The sequence below is a fragment of the Cyprinus carpio genome, chromosome A25 (genome assembly GCF_018340385.1).
Source record: "Cyprinus carpio isolate SPL01 chromosome A25, ASM1834038v1, whole genome shotgun sequence".
Classification (NCBI taxonomy): Eukaryota; Metazoa; Chordata; class Actinopteri; order Cypriniformes; family Cyprinidae; genus Cyprinus; species Cyprinus carpio.
Genome location: NC_056596.1, coordinates 15,957,405 through 15,969,768, shown reverse-complemented (window position 1 = coordinate 15,969,768; position 12,364 = coordinate 15,957,405). Strand labels below are relative to the sequence as shown.

General features: G+C 35.0%; 1 protein-coding gene across 1 annotated transcript in view; it reads right to left on the bottom strand.

The window, feature by feature from the left end:
- The window catches only part of LOC109071952 (N-acetyl-beta-glucosaminyl-glycoprotein 4-beta-N-acetylgalactosaminyltransferase 1-like), a 141,476-nt gene extending 129,785 nt beyond the window's left edge, over nucleotides 1-11,691 (bottom strand). Inside the window, exon 1 of the mRNA XM_042715708.1 lies at nucleotides 9,712-11,691. Within this exon, the coding sequence (XP_042571642.1) occupies nucleotides 9,712-9,853 (142 nt within the window). The 5' untranslated portion in view covers nucleotides 9,854-11,691. The remainder of the gene's footprint in view (nucleotides 1-9,711) is intronic.
- Between the last annotated feature and the right edge of the window lie 673 nt (nucleotides 11,692-12,364).

Here is a 12,364-nt window from a genome sequence, read left to right as displayed (position 1 = left end):
ATTGCAAATCTGATTTTATACAACAGTTCAATAAACAAGAAGTTATTTTGAGTTATATTTTAGGCACAATATTTTCTCTATTTTGGCAATGGAAACAGTTTCAAATCAATGGCAGAACTGTTGTTCTTCTCTAAGAAACACACAGTGGTGTGTCGCTCCTAAATGAATCAGCATTTCGAACGAAACAATGATTCAATGATCCATTAATATAGACAGTCACTTGCTTTATTCCTGAATGAATCAGCTGTTTAAAAACAAATCAGTTGAATAAAAAACTCACCAATTAAGACAACAGTTAGAAAACATTTCAATATTTAAAATATTGTTTTTAAACATCTCACGGCATTGTTTATGAAATCGTAGTTGCAGTATAAATACATCTAAATGCTGCTTTAGATGCAGTTTCCGTGATCTTGTTGATACTGATATAATTTGATTGGCAACAGTCTTATTATTCTAATTAAATTTGATTTAAATGTAAAAATTGTGACACGGAACAGATCATATGATATAAGATAACAAAACAGTTAACAGACATAAAACAGAATTTGACAAACAGACCCATGACTATATTCCACGTTGTAAAAAAAGAACAAAATAGATAAATAGATAAAACACAAACTACTTAAAGCTACTACTTCAACACTGGGATCCTTCAGATGATTGTGCAGAGAAGTAGGTGCTACACACATTAATGTGTTCAAATGTATTCACTTTCTGACCTGTCAAACATTTGTGGAAGTTCAGAACAGTGTTATTTTAGTATCACTGATATACTATTATCATTTTTATTAGAGATGTCCCGAGCCGATCTCAAGGATCGGGATCAGGACCGATTAAGCTTTTTATAACTCATTGGTATTGACTATCCTCAGTCCGATCCTGATTTTACATCAGCTGTGATGCCAGTGTCGTGCAGTGGGTGGCCATATGCACCTTCCAGTGGGTTTGCCAACCGAGATTAAAAGAAAAAGAGGATCCCAAGAACTAGTTAGGTCTGTTCTAGTACCTCACACACATGTTCGAGCTTCTGAGTTTAGTGTAGGCCTATTTGATGTGCACTTTAGCAACAAATCACACAAAAGCCATTCATTTACTTTAAGTAAACTTTGTTTACTTTCATCTTCCATCAGACTATTCAAGACATCGTTGTCATAATGCATTGCTATGGTTTGCGTCTTGCTTTGAACGTGACTGACAGAATGGTGCAAACTTCATGCTTTCTAACCTTATCTCCACTTTTTTCCCCTTTAAGTTGCAATTATTCTACCTATTGTAAATAGAATAAGTTTATATCAGTAGTCCTGCTCTTTTTGGACTAGAAAGGAAGTTTTCAACTCTGAAAGTTATAGTATGATTAATCAATTTAACTCTAACCAACTGTATTGTGATTTCTTATGACATGGCCCATTTTGACCTTTAGTGCTCAGTAGGACTAAATAAGTAAGCCTGTTAATTTTCATTTCAGTAGTGCCTCTCAAATCATGGATTTGTCAGTCAATCACATTTTCTGATGTGGACTGCCATTTAGAAACTACTTGTATCCAAAACTCATAGACACTAATCTGGTGCCTTGGACCTCCAGGCAATGGAAGAGGTACTGATGAGTCATTTCTCATTTCCACTGGATTTATAATGGATTTTTCGACATCCAGCTGGATTTATGTTTAAAGAATGCATTGAGCCCACAAATTCTCTGCAGAGTCACATTAAAGCCAAGGCAAATGAGTCCAATTTAAAGTACCAAGTCTAATTTTTTAAAATTACATTTTACCGCAGAATAACCCACAAATGCTGCTGAACAAATGAAATATTCTCATGTTTTCCCAATCACCAGATCAAATACAAATCACTGCACTTCACACCTCAAAGAGGTTTTTTCTTTTTGTGCAACATCCCACTACAAACAGTTCAGAATTAGCTTGACAGTGTTCAAAGAGGGACTGAAACTCTGAAGATAAAGGCTGGCCCTGCAGACCTCAGACCAAACGGCATATTTCATTTAAGGTGAATGAAAACAAGGCTGTCAGGAATGGAAATATTGTATGTTCAATACTGGACCAAGGTTTCAATCATGGTTTGTAAAAAGCAGACGTGAAAGGACCTTAACAGAGTACGACAGACTGAACAGACTGTATTGTCATTCTCTCACTTCTGATCAAATTCAATCTGGAATCTGGGGCAATGACAAATAAGAGTAACAAGATGAACAAAAGGGAAAATCTTGTAATCTTGTAATGTTTTCGTGTGGTTGTGAGAAATTACGGTAACATTTTACAATAAGGTCTTATTGGTTAACATTAGGAAACAAACTAACATTAGAAAAATACTTATAAATTATTTATTAATCGTAATGTTGATTTTAACATTTACTAATAGGTTACATGTTTAAAAATCTAAAGTTATATTTATTTATGTTATTAAATGGACCTGGGTTAACATGGACTAGCAATGAACAGTTGTATTTTTATTAACTAATGTTAACAAAAATGAATAAATACTGTAACAATCGTATTGCTCAAAGTTAATGTTAGTTAATGCATTAAATATAGTTTCAACAAAATTTTCAATTTGATAACTTTAATAACAATTTATTGTACTAATGTTATTTAATTTACTTGAAAACTCATAAAAAACCCAAAAATCTCAAACAAATATCTAATTAAATTCTTTTTCATAATTTTTTCTTCATGTTGACTGCACAACATGACTTTCATGTTGACCAAACAACATGACTCCAATTTAGAGATTTTTTTTAATATTTGTGATATTTTAATTTCTAAGAAATTACAAAAACATTATGTATAATGATTTTTTTCTATGAAAAGAAAATACCATTCCGGTATTTTCTATTAAAACAATCCACAATTTCCTTGTAGTTTTTTTTTCTCATTATATTTACACTGACAAAAAAAAAAAAATTGATTTCACAAATAATTACAAAGAAACAACAAGTTGATATGAAATTAAGCAGAAAGACCTTAGTATCTGTTTAATCTTTCCTCCATTTTTTTTTTTTCACAATTTATTTGATATAGTTCTGTCATAGTTCTATCAACAAGACATTTTTTTGACCTCCCAAAAATATTAAAGTGACACTTAATTCAGAAATTACAAACATGTCACATTTCATATAAGAAATGTATTAAAATCATTGTCATTCATATTGATGAATTGCATTTTTAAACTTGCACCACAAGTTTAAGTGTGCCATTTGGGACAGAGGCAGTTTTGACATTTTCACCTGCAACCTTGTTCCTTCTTTGTTCGTAACCGAATCATTGCTTGGCACTGCTATGACAAAACACATACTGGAACAGCTCACTGCTGAGTGTGACTGACTGCTCCCATCACTTCCTTTTCTTGACATCTCTTGCCAATGTGGGTGCAAAAGCAAACCGTTAAGGTGACCTTTGCACACACAACCACAATAAAAGCCCACTCAGGCAGCTTCAGGCCTTTGATGATCGATTGTAATCCAGCTTCACCAGATGGATCACTTACAGTAAAGTAACACCAAAAAACAAAGCTAAGCATCTCTCAATCAAAACAACCAAAACATGTCATTTAATCATAAAATAAATGTAACAGTAACCTGTTACAGTTACTGAGAAAAAAAATTGAAAAATGCACCTTGAAAAAATATCTTCAAAATACGATATTTTGAAAAATGTTTTGTCACTGAAAGTCAGTGAGGTTCAAATATCTTTGAAGTTACAAGTCTTGCAAGGCTAAGCTATCATCCAATTGTTTTTCTCTCTGTTTACATGTCATTTAATCATAAAATAAATGTAACAGTAACCTGTTACAGTTACTGAGAAAATTTAATCATAAAATAAATGTAACAGTAACCTGTTACAGTTACTGAGAAAAAAAATTGAAATTAAATGAGTTACTTTTAGAAGAGTTAATTTTAGAGAAGTAATCAAAAATGTAATCAAATGTAATAAAGTAATCAAAATGGTTACACTACTTGTGACATTTTAAGTAGCGTAACTTGTAATCTGTAACATTTCCAAAGTAACCTTCCCAACACTGGTTCAAAAACTTAGAAAAGTAGTTTCTTTGTTCATTACTTTTTAACTAACTGACTACTTAATTATAAACTTAAACATTGCTTTAAGTTATACAAGTAAGTAATTGTGACTTTTAATTCCAATTGTGATGGGGAAAAAACATATTGCAAAATTTTACTGCAAAAAAAAAAAAAAAAAAGATTTCATATTCTGTGGCAGAAACAAAAAAAAATGGAATTGTGAGATATAAACTCAGAATCGTGGGGGAAAGTCAGAATGAGTTTATATCTAGTAATTATGACTTTTTTTCAAAGAACTGCAAATTCAGATCTACCAATTCAGAATTTTTTCGTAAGAAACAAAGTGCGAGTTGTGAGATACAAACTTAAAATTGTGGGGAAAAAGCAATGTTTAAGTTAATAATTCAGTCAGTAATCACGAACAAAGACACTAACCAAGTGTTTAAACATAAAACAAGTCGATGAATTAAAAAGGACATTTTTTTCAGAAATCAAGCAGTCGCATCAAGTGTTCACGAATACAATTAAAAATATAAAAATGTTTTATTATGTGGCAGAAACATTCCATAGATATTTCACTGTCAGAAAAGTCAAGTTTATTGCAAGGTCTTTAAATGTGGATTAATCAAACAAAGCACAAGTACATGCCGACAGCAGCAAGGCATCTCACATCTCACATGCTGTACAATCTTAGCTGAAGATCAAATGTCATATCACACAAAATCAAAGTAACTCACTGTACACTTTCATTGCACTTTATTGCACACAACAAAGGCAAACAGACATCCCAGAGGTGAAGTAATTCATGCTCAGTTTCCATATTAACAAAAGAAAAGGTAATAAAGGAAATTACAGCACAATTACACACTGTGTGAATCTGCACATTAATGCAGTTTTAATCCATTAATGTCATTAACCATAATAAAAATAGGCGTGTGACATAATATATTCACTGCTGTAAAAGTTATTCACTAATATAATGTTACTGTAGATTTTCCTGTTAAGCATTACAAAGTGCTGCATTTAAGACATGTTTTCATAGTAACAAAAGACCTTTAGGGTACCTTTTTAGTGAACGTAAAATGACACTACAATTATACATTAACATAATTAACTCTGATTTTATGACCTTAACAGCCGTCATGCTTTAGTACAGCCAGATTATGGTGGGAAATGGCTGCTTTCCATTCACACACACACACAGCTGTATCATATGACCTTTCCCAAAAGCCCTTTCTGTGGCTGTAACCAACCTGCCAATCTCAACCCACTCCTTCTCAGTTCACTTGTGTGTATTTCTCACACCCTTTCATTTCACAGGGGTCCCGGTTAGAGGTCCCGGTCAGTTCCCTTAAAGGTGTAACCTAAAGCAAAAATCTAATGCTTCCCTTAACAAACACTGGATTCACTTGCCCTTCAAAACAGAGTAACAAATAAAGCAAAACTTAAGTACTTTTTATTTAAAGCTGCAGCTCTTTGTCGCCCTTTTGAACAAACAGCTATTTGCTGAATCATCTCCCCACGGCTCCAGCGTGTATATGTGGCTTCATTTTCCGCAAACAGCATTTTCTATTCACAGATATTACATTTGAAAGTAGACGAATACTACTTCACTGAGTAATTTTTATGTAAAGTGCTAACATCGCCTCTTTGTCGCCAAAGCATCAGTTTGATTAAATATAACGATGTTAGCTTGCAGCTATTTGCTTTGTTTTCAATTATCTTCCTTTATTCCAGTGTGAGAAAAGGCTATAAACAATGTCACTTCAGCTCAATATAGCATACTTCCGGAAACTTTTTTACAAAGATTGATAATTTTGAATTTCCCATGAAATCCTAACTCTACCACTCAAAATTAGAAAACTTTGATTTACAAGCTTACCGTTGTGAAACAAAAAGTAAATGTTACGGACTGCATGTACTTAGACTAAGACAACTTTTAGTAAGTCATTAGTAAGTCAAAATCCCACACTGAGCAATTGCTAACTTTAATTTGCAGACTAAGACAACTTTTAGTAAGTCATTAGTAAGTCAAAATCCCACACTGAGCAATTGCTAACTTTAGCTTTTTATTTCCATCCTGTTCATTTTCTTGCCACCGTGTAAATAGGTTATAATTAATGACATTTAAGCACCTGAGCTTGACCAGAGCATATATTTGCAAGTCTAAATGCTTTCATAGTAATACTTTTATGAATTACGACCCAAGCACATTCATTTAAAAAAAAAGAAAGAAAAAAATGTACAGAGTTCAAAAGGTACTGCATAACAGGAATGAACCGCCTGCTGCTTCGACACATTTATTCACACTTGGTTGCTTAAAAGGACCCTTGTTCACAGCAACCTATCACAGCTGGTGCATGGCTACATCTTGACCCAGCCCTTCGGAGCCTGTAATTGGGAAGAAGGTGACCATTGTGAGTCCTCAGGCGAAAATAAATCAGCCTATTTGTGCAAACACGCACAGCCAACACGCACAGATTGTGATTGACGCTGACGTAATCTTCGTCCAACTGGGACAAAATCAAATCTGATTAAAATGTCAGTATACTATCATTTTTTTATCGGCGAGGATGAATTTACCCCACAGACTTTTTATTCTGGCTGATTTTTTCACCGTCGTTATGATGCTTGGTGCTGGTGCCACGTTAAAAAAAAAAAAAAAAAAAAAAAAAAAAAAAAAAAAAAAAAAAAAAAAAAAAAAAAAAAAAAAAAAAAATTTTCCTTCTAGACATCTTCTTTGTGCTATGGCATGTAGCGATTTGTTTTTCAAATTATGCCAAATTGTTTGTGCACTCAAGTGATTCCAGTGCATCTTCTCCGCAGACGCATGAGAGGATCTGTTGATTTGGTGGCCCTGATATGCATAAAACTCTAAAATAATGGAGCGGCCAGTGGGGCATTTTACAGAGTATTGTTTTTTTTAGTAAGTTCCTGGGTTGACGAAAGTTGAGGTCAGCGCTGCCTGTTTGGGCGCAGTAAGGGAGAGATGTACCAAAGGGACCACAGACTGATCACAGAGCTTTTTAGCAACAAAAATATATAGCTATATATTTTTTCCTACCGAAATTTATCTGAAAGAATTCTAAGATCCTATTCTAGAGTGACCAACACAAACAAGGCGTTGTCAGATGGGCTTCTAACTCGTGCTTTTAATATAAGCTTTAAGGTGCTGTCACATTACCGAAATTTATCTGAAAGAGGTCTATTGTATATTGTCAGTAGTGTAGTGATGTAAAAAGCACAGCTCACACAGAAGTCAAACCAAGCAGTTGTCTATAAACAAATAAACCCGTTGCAAAATGTTTTGCCCTCAAGCAAAATTACAAAACGCATAGATTCCTGTTGAAATTGCTGAATTTAAGCTGTGCAAATTCAGTGATCTAGAGTAAATGTGAACGCACCTTTATTCTTAATATATACACCTGAAACTGAATTAACTTTTATGCAAAATTTTGGTAAATTTGGAAGCTTTGATGAAAATATGAACACTTTCAAACCAAGCAGCTTTCTGTTGGTCAACTCAGCAAATTTACAAGACCAACTGAATCAGATGTGAAATCTGCATGGGAAAATGTTTGCCCTTAGACGAAATTTCCAATCATTAGTCCTATTGAAAAAGACTGAATTTAGAGGCAAAAACTTGACGAGCAATGGTAAATGTGACTGCACCATTAATATTAATATACAGAACTGAAGCTGATGTCATTTTATGTTACATTTTGGTCAATTTGGAAGCTTTGTAGACAATTTGGACACTTTCAAACCAAGAAGCTTTCTGATGGACAATGCAGCAAATTTAGAAAACCAGCTGAACCCGATGCAAAATCTGTGAGGGGAAATCTTTCACACTTGTGCAAAATTCCCAAGATACCTAATTGAAGTTACTGAAATTTGGCTGTGAAAACGAATGCTAAATGTGACTAAATTATTCTTAATATGAGGCTGATAAATTTAAGATGTAAATTTAGAAGCTTTGGTGAAAACTCGAACACTTTCACACCAAACCAAATGTATACAATTGACGAACCCTCTTTTAATGCAAAACACTCACAAAACACTCACACATCAGCAAACTGTGTTGAAGGACTGTCTGCGAACCACAGCAAAATACAGACATGGGAAGCATACTTTGAATTCAAGTATTAAACAAACGGCCAATAACTGGCGGATAATAAAGCAAGAAAAAAAAATGTATTGGCAACCGGCAACCACCCAGGAATTACCCAGAACACCCTAGAAACTGCATAGCAACACATTAAAAAGCAAAATTCTAGCATTGTAGCTGTAACAACAATGTAATTGTGTATGCACTCTCAGAATATCATATATATGCGTGTTTTTGCATATCATTTAGGTGCTAACATGCCTTTAGTGTTAAATAAGGTACAGCTTTTAAACCTTTGTCCATATAGTGACTAATTTGTCAATCTAGCATCATATTTAAAGCTGCAAGAAGGGTTAAACATTCCGAACTTTGTTTTTAAATAAGTGTATCATTCAGTATTTCATGTGCACTTCTTTTTGTCAGAATTTCCAGTGTGAACACACTACTCGCACTATACTACAAAATGCCATAGTATAGTACATTAGTAGGCTGAATAATGATGAATAGATTACCTTGATTTCCAATTAATTCCTGTAAATTCCCATTAGGATTCCAACTTCAGAGAATTCCAAAATTCCACAGTTTAACTTCCCATGTAAAGAGTCTGGAAATTTACCGGAAATGTTCTGTCCCTTCATAACCCTATTAACAATCAACATAATTTTCTTCCGAAATTGAAAAATTCTCTTTTTGTGCAATTCTCTTAACATTTCTGATAGATACACACTTTGCATAAATAAAGGAACAGCTGTGTTTGTGTGTGGGAAGAGTTGACTGATGACGCACATTTCATTAACAAACAAGTCATGTTCTTAAACAAGTCAAGTCAAAAGTTTTTGGTTTCTCTTTTGGGTTTTTCTTCTAAATGTTTGCTGCACACACATTTGTTACAAAAATAAATTCACACGGCTACCAATATAATGACACAATGAGCGATTTTCATGAGTGTGTGTGTGTGTGTGTGTGTGTGTGTGTGTGTGTGTGTGTGTGTGTGTGTGTGTGTGTGTGTGTGTGTGTTTAAATCTGTTTTGCAGAGGTGAAAGAGATTCTCACAAGCACATGGCTTCTGCAAACACTTCTGCTAATTCACACTTAATCATAGAGAATCTAGCTTCTCTGAAGGATCACCACAGCAGACTAAGCTCTAATACTGCTTATCTGAACATTTCTGCTTATGTTGTCCACATTTGCATAATTTTAGCACCTTCTAATGAAACCAATAAAATGTCAACTTAATTTAATTCAAAATACTTCAGCTTTCTGTGCAAAATGACAATGCATTCAAAAGGCTGATCATCCTAATGCTACACTCCTAAAATGCCAATTTTCATCTGCCAGCAATGAAATGTTCTGGAAGCTGATGTCGAAACTCAGTATCAGCGCTGGTGCCCTAGTTAATTAAAGTTAACAATGAAATTGATAATTCAGCAGTTCCAATTCATCTTGCTTTCATTCTGAACCTCAGCTTCATTTCTCCTCGCCTCTCCAAAATTACACTAGAAAAGAACTCCCTTCACATACTAAATCATTCATTTCAGAGAGACTAAAATATAAAAACCGAACATACCTTTTCCATAGTTGAAGTGGAGTTTGATGGATTTGCCCTGGTTGATGTGCAGGTACGTAAACCACACGGCGAAAGTGAGCAGCACCAGCAGCAGCAGAAGTTTGAACTGCTTTCGTATTTTCTTCACAGGGAATCGCAGCATTTTCGCAGCTGCAGCATCATCAGCAGCAGCAGCAGCAAAAAAGAGAGTGTCAGCCGCTCATCAGTCTGGCGCTTCAGAGAACGAGTCCTGATGTCACAATGTCATATTTGCAGCAGCATCAGGTTCGGTTTGTCGCAACTAAACTCCCGGAATCACAATCTCATATTCGCAACAGCAGCAGAATGAAAATGTCAGCTGCTTCTCGGTTCGCCGCGCTTAAATTTGTAGCATCACAATGTCATACTTCTCCAAACAGCAGCAGAATCAGGCTTGTTTTGCTAGAAGTTAAGACTCCTTACGTCACAAAGTCATATTTACAACGTGTCAGCTGCTTCTCGGTTTGGCACGTTTCACAAAAAGATGTTGCAGTGTCACATTACAGCAGCAGAAAAAAGTCAGCTGCTTCTCGCTTTAAAGACAATGCCATTTCTTCAATGGAACCCTGACTGTTCTAACTATAGTTTACTTGAGTCTTATAGAAGCATCATTCATGATTTACAAGCCATGCAACTATTGGTGGCTTCAGATGGACTTCGTTTAAGTCCCATTTAGCACAAACAAGTTTTAAAAACAGGTAGAGACGGAGAATAGTCCAGTTAACGACAGGATTGTAGGCGGTGCAGGGAAAGAAAAGAGCCGTGGGCTGTTAATCTTGTGAAAGCCGCTCTGACAGCAGTCCAGCCACTCCAGACAGGATCATCCTCTGGGTTTAAAGCTTTCACTCAAGTGACAAGTCTAACTTTTGACCACTACGTTTTCACATTTAATTAATTAATCTAACTGCAGGACCTCAATTCTGATGCTGCTCCTTCCTGGGATGAGGTGCACAGCCATGTTAACAATAAAACCACTCAATTAACAAATGCAATATTCAGCAAGAAACCACATCGTACCATAGCATGTCTATATTATGAATTGTACAAATGTTTACATATTTGTTTTCATTCATTTAACTTATTTTTCTATTCATTTTCTGTGAGTAGTTCACTTCAAAGTGGTCCAAAAAAGTGCAATTAACTGTTTTTACTTTTTTTACAGCATATCTATAGAGAATTAAACTGTAGTAATGTGCAAAAAAAATCTTAAATAAACATAAGACACTTTAGATTTAATTAATTAAATGTGTATTTCGAGCGGCTGCACTGATTCAGCATGCAACAGTAAATTTGAACATCACGCGGCTGGTACCTTATCGCACTGCAATGGGGAAAAAAACCATTGCAATCAAATAAATGCTGATTTATCCTCAGATATTATACAAACACTAATAACCGCGAGTGAAGAATCGCATCGCTCTTGGTGACGCGTTCATACACCTGCTCTCCATCCAAGTCCACGCGCAACTTACTCGCTCTTTCAAAGATTTGAAATCGGACGTTTGAATCTAAACGTCACATCTCCCTTCAACAGAAAACCCGTCCGCATAAAAACAATAACAATGCTCTATTGGCGTCCGTGAGCTCCGGTACCGTTAGCTGCATCTGACATTTTGATTCCACTATTGCGAGCTGCGAAACAGACGCTTTGTTTCACCGATGTGACGCGACGCGTCCGTCTCAGCGCGCGGATGTTGTCACGCCTTTAGTCTGGTAAACTATTTAGCGACGAGTCTCATAAATCCCACCAGCTCCGCTTCCAGTCCTGCGATGTGACCGACTCTCGATCCCCGCGTTCAACTGAGCATCCATGACGCTGCCGCGGAGCGACGGTACGAATCCTACTATGGTACCGGACGAGCTAATGAATTATTAAATAGACCATGTTTACATTACGTTGCGCATCCGTGCGATAGGTTAATTAATATTCATGAGCTAGGTATTATCAATAGAAAACCAGTCAGGCTTACTGGCTGAACGTCGCTGCTACGTAATTAATATTCATAACCTCGGCCGTCACCGTGGTAGGACTGGGATATTCGCTGCTGGGCAACCGAACTTGGGTGGAGCCGTTACGAGCAGGAACAGCGTCCAATCACCGACGGAGCTCCAGCGCAATAGATTATTACTGGACGAGCTCCCGTGACGAAACGCATATATTAACGTTTCATCGTTTGCTGCGATGATCTCACCTTGTTGATGTGATGTTTCAGTCATTTGACAGACGATATCAACACTAGAATCCCAGTGTTTATGATTATTTATGACAAGACGTGCATTTTTAAAGTAATTAATAAATAATTTAAATGTTAAAAAAAATAAACATTTTAAATGAAATTTTAATATTTGATTTACAGATTTTTTCTGTATATGAAAAGGCATATATTTATGATTTTACAAATTTAAATAAATTAATAAATAACTTAATAGAAACTTTTTTAAGTAACATTTAGAAATAAATATGTGTGCATTTTCAAATTTATAATATATTATTTATAGATTTTTATTTTGTCTTAAAATTATAGAATGTGTTGTGCAGTTTTAATAAATCATAAATGAAAAACGTTTTTTCATAGTATTTTATGTATTATTTTATATATATGCATTTTAAATAAAACATTGAAATAAAAAATGT